At 50.2% G+C, this 19,213-nt stretch overlaps 1 protein-coding gene across 1 annotated transcript; it reads right to left on the reverse strand.

Annotated features, from left to right (window-relative positions):
• Positions 1–4,959: 4,959 nt before the first annotated feature.
• Positions 4,960–7,974, reverse strand: LOC123098387 (zinc finger protein ENHYDROUS). Its single transcript, XM_044520360.1, has 4 exons — positions 7,588–7,974; positions 7,087–7,483; positions 6,774–6,973; positions 4,960–6,058 (listed from the first exon to the last, which is right to left on the reverse strand). The coding sequence occupies exons 1-4, from the start codon at positions 7,700–7,702 to the stop codon at positions 5,190–5,192; spliced, it is 1,581 nt and encodes a 526-aa protein (XP_044376295.1). The 5' UTR covers positions 7,703–7,974; the 3' UTR covers positions 4,960–5,189.
• Between the last annotated feature and the right edge of the window lie 11,239 nt (positions 7,975–19,213).

The following is a 19,213-nucleotide window of genomic DNA, read 5'->3' on the forward strand; positions in this document are numbered from 1 at the left end:
AAAAACAACAACTAAATGCTACTCTGTTTCCACTACATAGCAGAAAATCAAGCTAATCAAATCCACACCAACTTGGTCCATTACCTCAGTAGCACATCCGATGAATCTCCTGCCAGTGTCAGTGCCTTCAAATGCCACAAACTTGCCTGCCCTCTGCCTGTGCAGGATGCACCTTCTGTCAGATTCAGTCACAAGCCCACAGAAGCTTGGGTCTATCACAGTGTCAGGAGTTTGCTGCAGCAGCAAAAACATATATGTATCAACTACAGCTCACATATATGAACTTAAATGGAAGAAATCTCAATTATCTTCAAACCCTAACCCTAACCCTAGAACACACAGGAAGGAGAGGAGAGGATAGAGTTAGCTGACTTACGAAATACTCCATCTGCATGTTGTTGAACTCGCTCATGAACTCGTCATCGTCGTCCGAGGTCTCGTTACTATTGGGCCAGGACGGCATGGTCGGTCGGGGCGTCGCCGGAGAGCGAGAAGAAGCAGAGGAGAGCAAAGTGGGGAGTGAGCTCGGGGGAGAGTGAGGGAGCAGGTGGGGACGAGCCCGGTCGGCCAGCTTATACTGGTCCGATGCGGCCCGGTCGACCAGGTGCAACCGACGAGCGAGCGGCTCTAACGGCTGGGACGGAGCGCCGTTAGCCGTCACCGCTGGCATCCACCTGACATGTGGGCCACAGCTGTCAGAAACAGGTTTAAACGCTCTAAAACGGTCAATTGGTCAACTTGGTAGTTTTTACTCATGCGCTTCCAATTTTTTGGTAATTATCAGCCACTTTTAAAAAAGTGGTAATTCTGTGGGACGGAAGCCCCAATTCTGGTAGTTTTTTGTCAAACACTCGCGTGGACTTGACCAAGATGAGCGAGAAGACAAGGAGCTGGTTTGAGGCCAGGCAGGAGGAGATGTTCGACACCGACGGCCTGAACTAGGTCGACCGATCGGCCGTGGCCGTTCTTTTTGAGGCTGGCATGGGTGCCGCCCGCCCGCTGGGCCGCTGGTTGTCTGCCGGCGAGATACACATTCATTTTGGAGGCTGGCTGTGTTGCCGGCCGCTGGCTGTGTTGCCGACGAGGACGTGTAGGCCGCTGGCGTGAACTAGGCCGCTGGTCTAAACTAGTGCCGCTGGTATTTGAAACGTTGTTCTTTTTTAAATATGAAGGCGGACAAGATGGGGCCAAAGAATACGGCCCAGACACGCCCCATCACCCCACCCAAAAGAACAAAATCCGGTCAAACCAGATATCCGTTTAGGGTTGCACGATCGAGTTGGCCTTACAACGCCATGCATGCATTTCCCACAATATGTCCTAGACATGCAAGTACTCCGTAGTACGTACATTGGTTGTCAAATTCTCAATTAATATTCCTACCAGCGTTTGTACAAGACAAAACGTCAAACATACCAACCTAATCAAGCGAGCAAGCAAGCGATAGGACAAGCATGCATACCGTCAGAGTTCAGCAACACGACTATTTCAAGCTTTGCTGCATCGGCCACCCTGCCTATACTGTAGTAGGCCGTGGTCTACCCTAGCTAGCCGGCAGCCTGCAGCTATGCGAGATTCCGACTTTAGCAGTCCCAAAGCCATCATCAACCCAGTACAGTACTACTCCGGCGTCGTCACATGCCGGGCAGTGGCCAGTGGGCAGGGCACTCGAGCACAGGCGAAAAGCTAGCCAGGCTCACGGGGAAGGCGAGACTCCTCGCTCAAACTTGAGGGCTCGCCTACACGGAACCCAACGACTGCTTCATGGCAGAGCAGGAAGATCGTTCAGAACGCGGGCAGGTAAAGATCGAACTCGATTCTCGAAGAAAAGGTAGTAAGGTTAAATCCAAGCAAAACGAACAACGGCCCCGATCGCGGTGGCCGCCCGTGGCTGTTTGTAAGCTTGGCGTGCGAGGTAGTAGTGGAGAACTAATTTGGTTTGATCCGAGGTTGATCTCCGGTACTTTTTCTGTTTATTTTTGTAAGTCGTTTAGGATAGCTGAAATTGAACTGTTTTAGGTGCTGTCTAAAATGTCTTACAAAAGTGAACGGAAGAGTAGTTGGTAACTTGGTATACCTTGGAGAGAAGTTCTGGTGCTGGCCGTTGGCTGCTAATTCCGTAGTACACCACGGTGGATTCAACGAATGATGGCGCAACCCACAAATGATTGCTCATCAAGACGGTGACCGGAATATCATTCCATGTTTAAGCTGAAAACATGTGATCTGGCGTTCACTGTTGAAATGATCATTGCCGTCAACGGTGCACTTGCATTAAATCCTTATTGAACGCTTCGTCTTTAGACTATTGCATCCCTTCTTCTTCTTTATAAAAATAATTTATGTGTATATAAAAAGCACGGAAAGGCTCAAAAACCCACTCTAGCATATGCGCCATATGGATCGCCATCAACAAAATACTAATTAGAGGATGCTCCACATTAGCTCCTCGAGCCCGCATATTTGGAGGCTGTGCGTGGGGGTAGATACGAAGCTCGCTCCAAATCAAACCGCCCGCGTGAAACGAAAACTTCACCGCCATCATCCTTTCTCTTGCATCTCTTCCACGCCCGTACCAATGACATAGTTGTGTTTCCTCCCGGGAAATGCACCCCTTGATGGCCACACGCCGTCTATCGGCTGCCATAATGCCCGTTCCCGCCACCATTCCTTGCCGCCAGCCGCTCGTGTGCATGCCCCTCCACACCTCAAGTTTCCCACTCCTCTCAATGACGCATCACGCAACACGAGATCCCATGGCTGTCGTCATCAAGGAAGAACGCCCACCCATCAACGAAGATGAAGATGTGCACCACGAGGAAGCAGCGTGGGCGAACTTCAAGCTCGCCATGGAGGTCGCTCGGGGACATCAAGGAGGTTAAGAACTGTGTGCCCGTCCCCGACGCCGTGACGATGGTGCATGGCAAGTGTTTGGCGAGGCTGCCTTGGCATATTTCTGCGCCAAAGAAGATCACAATACCGCACTCCGCACCTAACACCTATTGGACCGCACGCCCACCCCCGATGCCGACAATGACACATGGACGAAGTGGGACGAGGCTCCCCTAGCTCGTTTCAGCACAATGGTGTCCCGCAATGCCACATTCCACGCCGGTATGTCCAACGCTGACATGTTCCGCCGCTACTGCCACAACAAATTCAGCTGTATTACTATAGCTAATTTCAGAAATTGCTTTTACATTAGAAAATGCAAAATTCCAAATTCATGAAAAATCATATTTTTTACATTAAAAAAACTGAAAATAAATAAAGAGATAGATGAAGGCATAGTGCACAAGCGTGTAAATTTTCAGGACGAAATGCGTTGAAATGAGGGCTGTGCAAAAAAGACAAACCCGGGGTTTTTTAACACATGTTACTATTCATCCTTCGAGACCATGAAATTGTCTTTTTGTACAGGTTACATTTCAACGTATTCCATCCTGAAATTTTACACATATACCCGTCAAGTCCTTGTTTACTTGTAAAAAAAACCCAGGTTTTCTTGAAACTGAATTGTTAAAAAAATAATAATGGCCTCTATGGAGGCCGAGAGCCAAAACGCCATTCTCAGTTAATTTTGTATATGCACTTAAGTCGAAGCGCAATTAGTTTCCGCCCCTATATATAAATCCTTTGTAGTCCTGGTTCAGTTTCGCTTGTAGAACCACCTTCGATGGATCATTTGATGGCAATATCACCTATGAATTTATGCGTGCTATGTGGCATTGGCACACGTTTCCCACACACAAGGAAATTTTGAAAGTTTAGGGTGTATTATTACTACTTTATTTTTTGCGAGGGCGTTTAGGGTGTATTATAGCGATTATGAGTTTGCGCGTGAGCTCTGAAGCTTTTCGTAGCTTTGAGCGATTGCGTCCATAGTGATTTTGATGATCGGAAATACGATGCTTGTGATTTTGATGATCTAAAATATGACACATCGGCTAGAGATGCTCTAAGCTTGCTTGCACGGTTGGACTTGCACGTAAGGATGTCCGGTGTCGTAAACTTCAGATTTAAAGCTCCTTACATAAGATCAAGCAAAAATTTGCAATTCGATTTGCCCAATGGATAGATCATAATATATAAACATGGGTTTCATTCCTAGAGCAGGCATTGGTTAGCTTACTAGCTTTTATTTCTTCTTTCCCTTGGGGAACGGTAACGTATCTGTACTATATTTATTTTAATTTATTTACCGTAGAACATTTTGTTCTACGGTGTTGGGTCAAAATAAAAAACATTGGATCGTTTCACAGAATCCACTGTTCTAACAACCAATTATTCCATGTGAACACGACCTGCCGCTGCAGAGTATTTGCTTCCCTACGCTTCCTTGTGGTGCCAATTATTCAGGGTGACATTGTACTGGAAGAGGACGTCTACCTAATCATACCCCCCCCAAAAAAAGAAAACTCCGTCCAGCGCCATCACATTAAAAATCACAGGCACGTCGCCAATCATGGATTTAAGTCGCCATTTCCCCCACAACATGAAATTTAGGATGCAACTACAATTATCTGAAAGATGAGGCCGGCCATTGATGGAGCTCGTCATGCACCCAACTACTCTTACTACTTCCACAAAAGTATGCAACACCTGACTAAGGTGAGTGAGATAAGCTACTTAAAGCATCGACCACCAACCCATGCATGCACCTGGCGCCCACACAAGTTAGCAGCATTCATAACCATCGCAAGCTGGGGCAGAAAATTGTGCCAATCTGGTGAGGACGCGACGCAGGCCCAAAATCATTTGGGGCATAGTTTGAATGCTTATCATCTCCCAGCTGAAGGCCGGCAGCAGGTCAGGTGGTCACCGGACTTAAATTCCACTTACGCACTGTGCTGCTCTAGTGCCGCGCTTAAATGCAGGGGCCAGTGGCAGCAAGGTGACAAGAACAAGGAAGCAAACGAGGCGAAACAAGTGCAAACGACAAAAGCAGGGAAGAGCTGATGGAGGAAGACACTGACTGATCTGTGAACTTCAAAAGAAACTTTGCTTCAGGGCAGGCGTCGTACTAGTACTAAGCTGAAGCCTAAAGGAACAAAAGTAACTTACTTTCTTGATTGTGACCTAAGAAAACAAAAGAACGGCCAAGGACTGACGACTAGCTGCTGCTAATTAGACACAAGCAGCATTTTACAGCTGCTGTGCTACGTGTTACTACTTTCCCAGCAGTCCTTTTACAGGATCGGCGAGCTGCTCGGGTTCCTCTCCCACGGCTTGGCCTGAGCGCCCCGGCCGGAGCCGAACGTGTCTGGAGGGCCGGAGCCGGTCCGGGCCATGCCGACCGCGCCGCCCATGGGCTGCATGAACACGGGGAGGCCCCTGCTCGTGGTCGCCCCCGTGGGGCTCATCCCCAGCCCCAGGAAGTCCAGCGTGGCCGGCTTGGCGCTGAACAGTGATGACTGGCCCATCATGAGCTCCGGCAACCCCATCGGACCGCCGGTCGAGTCGTATGGCAGCCCGAGGCCCAGCCCGGCCGACATCATCGGGGCCGGCTCGGGCTCCAACCGCGGCGGCCATTGCTGCAGCGAACCCTCCGGGAACTGCATCTGCATGGGCTCCTGGTGGTGTTGCTGGTGGTGGTGGTGCTGCTGTTGATGCTGACCTGACGACGTCGACGCCGGCGGCGACGACGAGATGTCGAGGCCCAGCCCACGCAGGAACGAGGAGCTCGACGAGGTGGCGCCCATCTGCGCCGCCTTCTGAAGCAGCGCCGTGGCGGACATGTGCGCCGATGGGGACGGCGACGGCGGCGGCTGCACGAGCTGCTGCTGCCGGTCAGCCGTAGGGGCCGAGAACTGGGCGGACGCGGCGTCGGTCGCGAGGCACAGCGACGGGGGCTTGGCTGCCAGCGCGCGCTCCGGATACTGCGCCGTCTGGGCCACGGAAGACGGCGCGAACATGCTGCCGAGGAGGCTCTGCGACGTGGCCGCGACGCTGCTGGTGCTGGCACTGACATTGGCGCCGTTGACCGAGGGCGGGGACGGCATCAGCGGCGCCGGCGGCGTGTACACGACGGGCTCAGGCGCGGCGCCGATCTCCCGCTCTGCATGAAGCACAAACAGAAAGTCTCAGCAAATCAGCAGCAAGATTCAGATCGCAGATAATATAAGAGAGTAAATGTTACGCGCTAAAAGTTCGTGCAATACAGAGAGACAGGGCCGGAAAGCAACAGGAGGAGCGAGCCTAGTCATGATGGGGCTCTTTTTCGTGTGTTCGTGGGCAACTTTTCTCTTTCTCGGCTGATGATGATTCGAAGTTCCCAAAGTCCAAACTCCGGAAAGGTTCTGCACTTCAACTGGGATTGCATCACAAAGCCACTAATCAGAACTCACAACTCACATGGCACTTTACACGATCCAAGTAGGATCACTATGCTCCCAAAGTCGAATCTGAATTCTCTCTCTCTCTCTCTCTCTATGAATTTAACGCGTGTGTAAACTAGTAATCAATTGGATTTCGAGATGCGGGCGTGCAAGAACATGTATGTATGTACTCGGTCACTGCTCCTCCTCCTAGCTCTCGGACAAAAACTACATTTTTTTGTAGAGCTCTCTCGGTCTCGGTTTCATTCCAGACAAAAATCCACCACAGTAAGATCCTTCTTCCCCGTCGCGTAATCTTACAAAGACCATAACGCTCCAAAACATACTAACGCAATGGTCAAAGCGGCAGTACGTCCAGTACTGTCAAATTTGACCCGACCCGAGTGAGAGCAGCTAAAATGGACGGAGGAACAGTAGTGCGTTGACCATCATTACCTTGCTCCTCGTGCTGCTGCGGCGCGGGCGCCGGGGCCGGCGCTGGCGGCAGCTGTTGCAGTGGCACCGGAGCGGCTGGTGGTGGCGCCTGCGGGGCAGCCGCGCCGGAGCTCCCGTCCTCCGGCGGCGGGGCGCGCGCCTTGGCGCTCTCCTCTGCCAGCGCGTCGCAGAAGGCGCGGTGGGTGATGAAGCTGTCCCTCCTGCACAAAGCGCCACCAATTTGTCAGTCAGTCAGTCAGTCAGTAAATGGAGAGTGGAAGGAGCAAATTGGCGGCGGCGGGGAGGAGGGAGGGAGGGACGGAGACGGACGGACCGGGAGAAGAGGGTGCCGCAGTCGCAGCGGTACTCGCGGGAGCCGCAGGTCTTGGCGTGCGCCTTCCAGTCGGACTGCACGGCGTACTTCTTGGAGCACTTATCGCACTTCCACTTCTTCTCGCCGTGCTTGCGGCAGAAGTGCTTCTTGATGCCGGTGAGGTCGCCGAGGGCGCGGGAGGGGTCGTGGTGCACGCAGCTCGGCTCCGGGCACACGTACACCCGCTTGCGCACCTCCTTGCCGCTCCGCTGCCGGAGCTTCCACGGCAGGTTGTGGCCCCGCCGGTGCAGCTGCAGGTTCTGGTCCCGCTGGAACCCCTTGTTGCAGATCTCGCACACGAACCGGTTCGTCGCCATCAGCGTCTTGGGCGACAGCGCGATCACCTCCGCGTCGGGATCTGCGCACGTGCGACACCAAGATCATCAGCCTCGCTCGGTAAATTAAGCGAGCAGCCTCAGCTCGCGCTTTTGGTCAATCGCAACAGGTTAATTAGATAATCACCTGGCATGCCGGGGAGGGCACGCTTTTTCTTGGCGGGCGGGCCGGGAGGCGGCAGCAGCGTATGCGGCTGCGCCCCGCCGCTCTTGGCCGTCGCGGACGATGTGTCGACCTCCATGGCAGCTGCAGAATCTTGGCTCCGGGCCCGGGTGCACCACCGCTAGCCGCGCTGCTACAAGAGTCCAAGAAGCGAGCTGCGTGGAGCATAAAAGCGCGCGCGCGCAGTCGCCACCGGCCAGTCGCGGGCGCGGCAACCACCGGTCGTGGACGCGACGGGCTTGCGTGGGAAGCTGATGAGGAAGGGTGGGGGAGAAGAGAGCAGATGAAGGCGGCCGGAGCAAGTATAAAAAAGAGGGAGGAGGAGAGGCGAGCAAGCAAGGGAGCAGAGAGCGGTGCATTAAGTTGGGGGTGGGGGAGGGCCGGCCGGCTGACGGGCGACGCCGGTGAGGTTACCCTGACGGGTGACGCGGAGGGATCGCTGTCGTACACGTGGGGGCTGGCGCGGCATCTGGCGAGTGGACTCAAGCGGGGCGCCGAGCATGGCAGGCGCCTTGTCGCCTAGCGCGGCCGCTGATATTCCCTTGGACTTTTGCGGGCCGAGTATTTTTTTTCAGCTGACGAGACGCTGTTGGTTGATTTGGATGGGATGGGACGCCAAGGGAAAAGAAGTCCCTGTCTGCTTTGATTATTGCCTTCTTCTTTCATCTGAATCTGAACTGATGATGGTTGGGTTTCTCAAGTTTTCGGGCCGAAATTTTGGTTGCGGCCGGGAATGTTGTCAGCTGAAGCAAACAGACTTGCCGAGGTGTCGAGGGGTGCGTATTTCGGGCAAGCGTACCCTGACTCCAACTCAATCCGCCTTGTTTTCCAAACGCCGCTCCGGCTCAGTTTGTGCTCGTCCTTTCGCTGACTGCTGCGATGGACTTGCATGCCAGGGTATTTAAGAGGCTAGCAGGGTAAAATGTGACCTGATGTATGTATGTATACTCGCAGTCGTATTGGTAGTAGTATGTAGTACTAGTACAATGCTCCAGAACATCACAGTTGTGGCTCCCACGGTCGCGTACATGACGAGGAAGAAAAAGGAACGGAGTGAGGAGACGACGAGGATGGCTGGGGTACGTACTCGCTGTATGGAGGAGCAACTATCTGTTGCCTGGACCTGAAGGTTAGACATCTGGATGCAAAGCCATCGATCGGGATCAGACCTTGTTGGTGTCCTTGATCAGCCATTTGGATGCCGAATCCGGATATTATCACTTGTAGTGGAGTCGTTAGTTCGTTAGTGCCCGTGTGCGTAGCTATCTAATTCCTTTTTTTTTTAAGTTCAGCTAGCTAATTCCTTTGAACGTGTAACATGCATACATGTAGGATCTGCTGGCAAGTCCGTGCAGTGCGCGGAGACATGGCCGGGCCGGGCGGATCACAGCGCGCGCAGCAGGCGCGTGTGAGATCGGCCCCCAACATATTTGATTACCTTTTTTTTTTAATCGACATATCTGATTACCTGCGATAGTATATTTTTTTGAGGCAATCCTGCGATAGTAGATAACAACTAGAATTTGGGCCGACCCAATATACCCATCGGGCCAGCAAGGCCACTGGCATTTTAAAAATGGGTCGACCCGTGGCCTCATAAATTGACCCTGAGACCATGAGGGCCAGGTCCAAGGCCAGGGCCGGGTCGGCCCGTTCCCATCCTGAACTACAACAAAACACGTGCATGCCCGAGTAACTAGTACGCATAGCTGCTAACTCACGCCTCGGTGGTGGGTCGACCCTGCTGACCCATTGGGTCAGTCGGTGCCGGCTCCATTGACCCAACTATGGTTCGAGGCCGATCCACACGGCCCATTGGCCTTGATTTTTCGGGCCGGGTCAGCGACCTAGCGGGCCGACCCGGCCAATTCCCATCCTGAATTATCACCGCAGCGTCGAGCCGACGTGTCAAGCCTTCGCAGTTTGGCCAGACAATAATTGTGGCGTGCAAGAGTTCCGGTGCTTCGTTTTGTTGTCAGTCCAAATCTTGAATGTTTCAGACCGTTTATACTGAAGAGGGTACCATCATTCTCCGAGCACCGCTGTTACTTTGCACCGTTTGAGGATAGAATACTTCTCTTCTTCGAAAGTGTCTTTCTGCTCCTGAGCATAGTATAATAAAAAAAATTCAAAAAAATTAGGAGAAACATTGACAAAAGTTCTAAGTGCTTGCAAAAAATAGTCATGGTATCACATTCCTGTAAGCCGTGGCAAAAAAAAAAAAAAACAAATTCAGTGCTCCAAAATGCTTTTGAAAATAGCATTTTCAGAGTATCGATTTTTTCCACGCCTTCTAGGAATGTGATTTCATTACGAATTTTTGCAAGCACTTAAAACTTTTGTCAATATTTCTCCCCAAAAATTGTATTTTTTAACATTTGTTTTGATTTTTTTTATTGAGCAGAAACTCTGTGCCCCCTCTTCTTCCTCTTTTTTCTCCTATACAGTAACATCAACGAAGGGAAAAGAGAGGGAAGATAAGGAGAAATGAAGCATGATATATGACCGAGGAAATGACATTTCACTTGCTTGATAGAGTACAACGATGTTGAAATGCACCGAGAGAGGAGGGGCCGGTTGACCCAAGCTTGCGGTTGTGTTACGAAAAATAAGCACTTCGATCCAGCTCTCTCTAGCCAGCAAAGAAAGCTTTCATTTTCACCAATTATTGGCGGCTAAGTAATGCAAGGCGCTTTGTATTTGTACGTCACTTTCGGTTTCCCAAGCCAAAGAAGACAGCGACTTGCGCAACCCTTTTGTTAATCCAAAAAGGCTTCTATACAATTATATTTCTCGCTTGGTTTCTCTTTCCCTCTGGTTTTCTTTTCAAGCATACCACACTGGACCAAGGTCGAACACAACTGATGCACCTAACTAGTTTACCGACAGATAAAATAATAGATATTCAGTACCATTGACCCGGGCTTATTTTTAAGCGTCTTAAGTCCAAGAGGAGCTAAACACCAATTAAATTAATAACAAAAACGAGTTAAACATAAGATGATTACCTCAATATCCATGGTGCTAGCCAGTAAGCCCCTGGGTGACTTCTCACTATGTTTTTAAAAATCATGTTTTGTTCATTCAACTGTATGAAGGCCATACAACCGAACAGTACTTTACACCCGGTTGCTTTCTCGCGCACATTTAAATTGCATCTCAGTTGTCAACCAGGAATTGCACGCACATTTAAATGGAACCTATTTTGAGGTCCATCAACTAATAAAGGGACCTGAAAAAAACTAATAGGGAAAGGGGGTGAATAGGAGAATACTAATTTACACAGAATTAGAACATCCACAGCCAGACTTGGCAAATCCGACCCGTCAAACGCCCGTGAACGCGCCCGCAGACAGTGACCGGTCATGCCCCAAAAAATGCATTCCACATCCGGATACTTCAAGTCAGACGGCGTTCATGCCAGGGCGACACATACTAGAAGGGGTGGTCGTCTTGCATGAAACGATCCACGAGATCCACTCGAAGAAACTAGATGGGGTTATCTTCAAAGTGGATTTTGAAAAGGCGTATGATAAAGTCAAGTGGCCTTTTCTTCAGCAGGCAATGCGCATGAAGGGCTTTAGTGAAGCCTGGAGGAACCAAGTAGATACCCAAGTCCAGAAAGGTAGTGTCAGAGTCAAGGTGAATGATGACATCGATCATTATTTCCAGACTCATAAGGGGTTGAGACAAGGGGATTCCATGTCTCCTATTCTGTTTAATATTGTGGCTGACATGCTAGCTGTCCTTATTGGCAGGGCCAAACAGCGTGGCCATGTAGAAGGTTTAGTTCCTCATCTAGTCGATGGAGGGGTATCCATTCTACAATATGCGGACGGCACTATTCTATTCATGGAACATGACCTGGCTAAGGCATGTAATATGAAACTCATCTTATGTCTCTTTGAACAATTGTCTGGATTAAAAATTAATTTTCATAAGAGCGAGTTGTTCTGCTTTGGGAAGGCCAAAGATGAGGAACGCACTTATAGACAATTATTTCGGATGTGAATTAGGTGCTATGCCATTCAATTACTTGGGAATACCGATTCATCACCGTAAATTATTCAATAAAGAATGGAAGTGTATTGAAGAACGAATTGAAAAAAAACTCAGCTGCTGGAAGGGCAAGCTTATGTCATACGGAGGTAGACTAGTCCTGATTAACTCGGTATTGACTAGTATGCCGATGTTTTTACTCTCGTTCTTCGAAATTCCGAAAGGAGTGCGGAAGCGTCTTGATTTCTTTAGATCTCGGTTCTTTTGGCAGTCTAATGAGGCCAAGAGGAAATACCGTCTGGCGCGATGGGATATTCTTTGCCGACCTAAAGACCAAGGGGGTCTCGGTATTGAGAACTTAGAGATTAAGAATAAATGCCTTATGAGAAAATGCTTTACAGGCTCGAGACAGAGCCGGAGGGTATGTGGTCACAAATCCTGCGCAATAAGTATCTACAATCCAAAACATTAGCCCAGGTTACCATGAGACCGACTGACACGCCATTCTGGAAGGGACTTATGCGAACGAAGGACTTGTTCTTTCATAGGGTCAAATTCTTGGTTGGCAATGGGATGTCAACGAGATTTTGGGAGGATACGTGGTTAGGAGAGACACCTCTGGCCGTCCAATATCCCACCCTTTATAATATTGTGCAACGTAAGGAAGATTACGTAGGCACAGTCTTTCAAACTATTCCCCTAAATATCCAGTTCCGACGTGCGTTAGTTGGTGAGCGATGGAATGCCTGGATGCATTTGGTCCGAAGATTGATAGAAGTTCAACTCTCGGACCAGCCGGATTCGATACAATGGAAGTTAGCTAAGAATGGGATTTTTACGGTGAAATCTTTCTATTTGGATTTGATTAATTCTGGCCCAATCTCAAGGTCATTACACATCTGGGGGGTTAAGGTTCCTTTGCGGATTAAAATCTTTATGTGGTTTGTCCACAAGCAAGTGATACTCACAAAGGACAACTTAATTAAAAGGCGATGGGTAGGGAGTTCAGGGTGCTGTTTTTGTGATTATAATGAAACAATACAACACTTATTTCTTGAATGCCCACTTGCCAAACTACTTTGGAGAACAATTCATATAGCTTTCAATATTAATCCTCCAGTTGATATTGCGTCGTTGTTTGGGACGTGGTTAGCTGGGGTTGAACAGATTATAGCGGCTCGTATTCGGATTGGAATATGTGCGCTATATGGGCTATATGGAACTGCAGGAATGATATGATTTTTAACAGACAACACTCTTTAACTTTCTTGCGGGTTATCTTCAGAGCTACAGCTTGGATCCGTACGTGGTCCTTACTCACTCCTATGGACTCCAGGGAGCCTTTGGTTACTGGGTGCAACCAATGGGAGATGGTAGCTCAGGCTATATTCAACCGGTTCGGATGGCGCTCGTATAACAGGATAGGAGTCTAGGGAGCTTATCCTACATATCACCGTATCGGCTGCTTGTGTCAGCATGTAATTTTCTTTTTTATTTTTGCTCCATTTGCGAGCTGTTAGACCTTGTTTGTTGATACTCCGTGGATTTTTAATAAAATGGCCGTATGCATCTTCATGATGCAGAGGCCGGGGGCTCGCCTCCATTTCCAAAAAAAAACATGCAACGCAACGATCTTTGAGCGGAGCTTCGTCCTGTTCCGCTCCCCGCCCACCCAGCTCCGCCGTGGCCATGTCCTGCGGCTAGTTCACCCCTCAGAGTGTTGGCCCAGTTGCCGAAAAGGTAGAGTAGGGCATGGGACACGAGCTGGCTCACGGGACTCAAGGCGCCGCCGTCTCCCATGCCCTGCTCTTCCTCGTCGGAGCCCAGAACCCGTTGGGTGCGGTCGACGTTAGATCGATGTCGGATCCGTCCTGTGACGAGCAGCCGACGTCCACCGCGATGCGATTTCGGTGCCCGGACTGATGCGCCATACGGGGAGCCGGAGAATGCGACTCCGCCTCGCTGACGTCCACCACCGCGAGGGCTGCCGCCGCCTCCCGTTCCTGGTGCCTGGCACGCTGGGCACACCGTGCCATGTTCTCATCAGACGAGGCACATGGTGCGTCCCCATGCTCGACGCGCCAATGGAGGGGTTGCGCGTCCGCCTAAAAACACAATCATAACAGTACCATAATTGTGTAAAAACACAAGAACAGAAAATAAAAAGTAAAAAATATATTTTATTCATTGGGTTGCCTCCCAACAAGCGCTATTGTTTTATGCCCCTAGCTAGGCATAATGCATAGATTCAAGTATTGTCATCTTTAGTTTTTGCAACATTAGTCAGAGTTTTCTCAAACCAGTGAGGCTCTTTACGCTTCTCACTATTCTCAAGAAATGGGACCATCTTGAGATCTAAAATACCCAACCGCTTATTACACAGAGTAATCAAAGTATTCATGCGATCGAGGTTCCCACTAATATTTTTGAGAGGTTCGTTAGACATTTGCAAATCAACCAAATTTTTCTGTATATAACCCAATTTTTCTATCACTTGAATCCCCTCTTGGATAAAAGTAAACCCCTTTTCTTGGGGTGGAACTCCCAATAATCCCGCTATTAATTCATAAGCAGCCTTGGCATCAATTGTTGGGAATCATTGCATTGAAAACAAAAAAATTCTACGCACACGCAATGATTTATCCACGGAGATGCATAGCAATGAGGGGAAGAGTGTGTATACGTACCCTCATAGACCGTAAGAGAAAGCGTTTAACAACGTGGTTGATGTAGTCGAACTTTCTTCGCGCTCCACCGATCGAGTACCGAACGTACGACACCTCCGAGTTCTGCACACATTCAGCTCGATGACGTCCCTCGCCTTCTTGATCCAGCAAGGTGTCGAGGTAGTAGATGAGTTCCGTCATCACGACAGCGTGGTGACAGTGATGGTGATGTGATCCTCACAGGGCTTTGCCTAAGCACCGCGAGAATATGACCGGGGGTGTAAACTGTGGAGGGGGGCGCCGCACACGGCTAACAATTGATGTTGTGTGCTTGTGAGGCGCCCCCTCCCCACATATATATAGGTGGGAGGGGTGTCGGTGTCAAAACCGGCGGATCTTGGGTAGGGGGTCCCGAACTGTGCGTCTAGGATCGATGGTAACAGGAGACGGGGGACAAAATGTTTACCCAGGTTCGGGCCCTCTCTATGGAGGTAATACCCTACTTCCTGCTTGATTGATCTTCATGAATATGAGTATTACAAGAGTTGATCTACCACGAGATCGTAATGGCTAAACCCTAGAAGTCTAGCTTGTATGACTATGGTTATGAGTATGCCCATCCGGACTAAGCCCTCCGGTTTATATAGACACCGGAGGGATCTAGGGTTACATAAGGTCAGTTACAGAGAAAGGAAATCTTCATATTCGATCGCCAAGCTTGCCTTCCACGCCAAGGAGAGTACCATCCGGACGCGGATGAGAGTCTCCGGTCTTCGTATCTTCACAGCCCATCAGTCCGGCCCATGGCTAACAGGCCGGACGCCCGAGGACCCCTTAGTCCAGGACTCCCTCAGTAGCCCCTGAACGAGGCTTCAATGACAAGGTGTCCGGCGCGCAGATTGTCTTCGGCATTGCAAGGCAGGTTCCTCCTTCGATGACTTCAAAGTGATGTATCCGGCCTTCCATTTAATGTTGTACCCCTCGGCTTCTGTTCGTCAACAGCTTCAGCTTCCACGTGTCGAGCGAATGCGAGAAGTCAGAGTATTTTTTGCATATAACACCCTAGTCACGAAAAAGAGCGTCTACTTAAAGAGATTGGATCCCAGATCCATTTGGCACCACGCGGAAAAACATCCTCAAAGACTGCCAGAAAAGACCATCCCAACATGGCGAGCGCACCCAGCTCTTCCTCCCATCCCTGCAGCCCAGAAAAAGGTGAGTGGGAGAGGTGCTCCGTATCCCATGGTCAGCTGGAGAAGCTTTAAACTCAGGGATTCCCCCCCGCTGATCTAGTCCCTGTTCGAGCAGGATTGACCGTCTTCAATGGTGGGGCTCAGGCTGAATATTTCCCCAATCCATCCGGGGGGGAACGAGTGTGCTTTGTCCCTTATCTGCTAAGAGGTGTCGGATTTCCAATTCATCCATTCCTCCACAGGCTTCTGGAGTATTATGGCCTGCACAACTTTACTCCGGCCTCCATCATGCATATCGCAGGCTATGTTGCCCTTTGCGAGCTATTCCTGGGTTGTGAGGCCCATTTTGAATTGTGGAGGAAGTTATTTTGTCTCGTCCCGCGCAACCACGCGGGATCCATATTTGAACTGGGCGGAGCCGAAATATGGCGCATCGCCGAGACCGGATACCTATCCGGCACACCAAAGAAGGCATCTGAAGAGTGGCCGTCCGAATGGTTTTATATTGAGGACGTCGCGCTTCCAGACCCAGTTCGGAGGGGTCTCCCCGAGTTCGCGAGAGTTCCTTTGAAGAAACGCCACAGCTGGCGCCCCCGGAGTCTTGAGGAAGACGATAGCGCGGAAGTTCGTCAACTCATGGGCAAGATAAAGACACTCGCCTAGTCCGGATTATCAATACCTGAGGTAATGGCGACTTCAATAGTGCGGGGGGTTCAGCCACTCCAATATCGAGGGCTTCTCATGTGGCACTACAATGGGGAAGATGACGCCTCCCGCTGCGGCAGGAAGGGTCCGGACACCCCCGCCGCTCTGGCCAAAATATTGGCCGAACTGTACAAAGGGGAGGAGGAGGAGTTCCTTCATATCAAGCGCGGAGATGGATATTCCATGTACAATCCACCTAGCTGGGTAAGTCTTAACCCCTCTGCTCTGTTCTGCTTACTCCCCTCTCAAGTCATCATTTAATGAATTTGTAATCCGCCTGTTTATTATAGCACTGGCGAAAGGTCTCGAAGGGGCTTTACAGCCCCGCCCCTAGCCAGAGGACCACAACCGGGACCTTGACCCTGGATTTGAGGAGGATCCGGATGTATTCGTGACGCTCGTGGACGGGACGTTTTATCAGGCGAGCTACGACGGCACGGAAGTGGCCATCATCGCCGACTACCCTGGTCTTCTTCCCGCCTCCCATGTAAGTAATCAGGAGACATTTTCCCCGAAAGGGTTTCCTCGTTCCGCCTCACCCACCGCACTGTCTCGTGCTCCAAAGGGGAGGCATTCGACGCGCCACGTTACCTCAGGAGCGATGCCGAAGAGAACGGCTCCTACACCGGGCAAGCCTTCGAAGAGGAAGGCAAACGAAGACACGCTCGGGCCCTCATCAAAGAGGTATGGGTTTGTAAATATGTCTTTAGCCATTGCATCCAACTGAGACTTGGGTGTTCGTCCTGTATCAGGAAAAGAGTTCGCCGGACTGTGTCCAGGGATCCGGCCGGATATACTCCCGAGTCCCGACAGCCGGGATCCGGTCCCAGCAGAAGAGACAAGGGCCGATATGGGAGTGGCGCCGGACTGTCCTTTGGCTGAGGACTCAGAAGATATGCCCGTCACCAACTCGGAAGTGGAGAGTGCCATGATTCATCGGCACCGGAGGACCATTTTACGTGACCCCCGCTTCTCGGAAGAGGCGTTCAATGCCTTCAGCTCGGCTGATGCATACATCCGAGCTGTTCGAAATGGGCTTGGCAGAGCCACAGAGCAACATTTAAAACATGTGCAGGTAAATTTACTGTGTCCGGAATATGATAACCATATGCCAGTAGCCCCCGAGACAAGTAGTTGGTACAACTGATTTGAGGATCGTTGTATAACCAGGTTCTTATGGAGAAGAATGACCTACTAGCTCAAGAGCTAGAAAGGTGTCGTACACAGCTAACTGTTGTTACCGCCGAACTAGAGAAATCCAAGAAGGCGTCACCTGGTAATATTCCCCTCGATCGAGAAAATATAATTATATGTCAGTAATGCTAATAGTATTGCATATACCATGACATAATTGTCAGAGGAATTCAAGGAGGCACTGGAAGTCGCGCAAGCGAATGAACAAGAAGCCAAAAGGCTACATGTTGCGGGCGAACGTGTGCTGAAACAGGTCATTGATGAGAAAAATCAACTCCAGGATTCCAAGACCCATCTGGGCGAAGAGCTGAAGGATGTGCGGGCCCAACTAGCCGACTCCGTGAAGGAAAATAAGAGGCTGCGAGGTAGCATATTTAGGATGTGTTCAAACTTACCACCGTGTAATTCGACGAGGAAAGGAACTGACAGAACTATGTCTGTAGGTATGCTGACTGGCCGTCCCGAGGAGGAGGTGTCCGGATCTTCGGGCGATCTACTACAAGAGCTGTCTCAAATGCACGAGCAAGCGCGGCAAGCGATGCGAAGTGTTGCCAAGGCCTTATGGCCGTTCGCCTCCCCTCCAGGAAGTATGGGAGAGCTTATATAGCTATTCAAGGGAGCGCGGCGACGTTTCCGGTTATGGAAAATATCCGCCTGCCGGGAAGGTGCAAGAGAAGCCTGGGCCATGGTGAAAACACGGTATACCAAGCTTGATCCGAATCATATGGCCCGGGTCGGGCCTCTAGGGTCAGATGGGGAGGAAATTCCCGTGAGTTTGGTGTATAACCAAGTAGAAGTAGCCGCCAAGTATTCCCAACAGGATTGCAAATTGGACAGCCTGCTGGACGGCATAGAATAGGAAGTTTTTGAGTCTTAAATGACTATGTACTTTCCTTGGCCTATGTAACTCTAGCTGAATTGTAAAACGCTTGTCATGGCAGACCTTTTCGCTTCAATCTCTGGACCCGAGGGTGCGGAGTGTTTCCGAATACCAGAGCGGCCGAGTAGACCGGGGTATGCGTGGAAACCATGCGTAGGGGTCATAGTTGCTTGAACAGACAAGTATCCGACTAGTTATGTTATATTACATTTAAAATTGTAAGAAACATCTTCCAGAGAGAATAGTTCTGTTAAGGGTTCCTTTCCCTGGGTGTACATGTGTTAACGTGCATGTCTGAACTGTGATTGAAAAATTGCAGTATATATAACTTCTGGGGGTTCATGATGGAGTGAGTGCAAGAACATCTTTAGTTCGCCGACCGAATATTCCCTTAAGAACGCTAGCTTTCGGCTTCACCCAGTCTGAGGTACACATCCGGATGACCCGGCAGTAACAATCGCAGAGGTGCTCCCTTTATGCCCTAGCCGAACTAACGGGAACGTAGGGCATAAGCACAGGAGCCAGGCAACCCAGCTTGGCCAAAACTTAAGTCATATCGATGCATATAATGGCGAAGAAAAGGTACACATGGAAAGAAAAATGCATATGTGATGAGCTTGATGCTCAAAAAATAACATTAATAAGCTTCTGTTAAAGAAGCCCCCAAGTATAGTGGAGGTACATAGTTGAGTATGTATTTGTCGCGGGTGTACGGTCGAGCCGCACGAAAAAGCTTGAAGGCTAAAAAAGGGAAAAAGCGAAAAGAGAGGAAAAATAATAGAAACAATGGGGAGAAGGAGACGAACAAAGAGTTCGGCGCTTAGGCGTAGAATCTTCGTAGTCTGGCCGCGTTCCATGGGTTCGGCTCTAGGCGATTGTCTGATGCATCACGCAGGCGGTACGCTCCTCTGGTGAGAACTTCGTCAATGATGAAGGGACCCTCCCACTTGGGC

Source organism: Triticum aestivum, chromosome 4D, assembly GCF_018294505.1.
Source record: "Triticum aestivum cultivar Chinese Spring chromosome 4D, IWGSC CS RefSeq v2.1, whole genome shotgun sequence".
Taxonomy (NCBI): Eukaryota; Viridiplantae; Streptophyta; class Magnoliopsida; order Poales; family Poaceae; genus Triticum; species Triticum aestivum.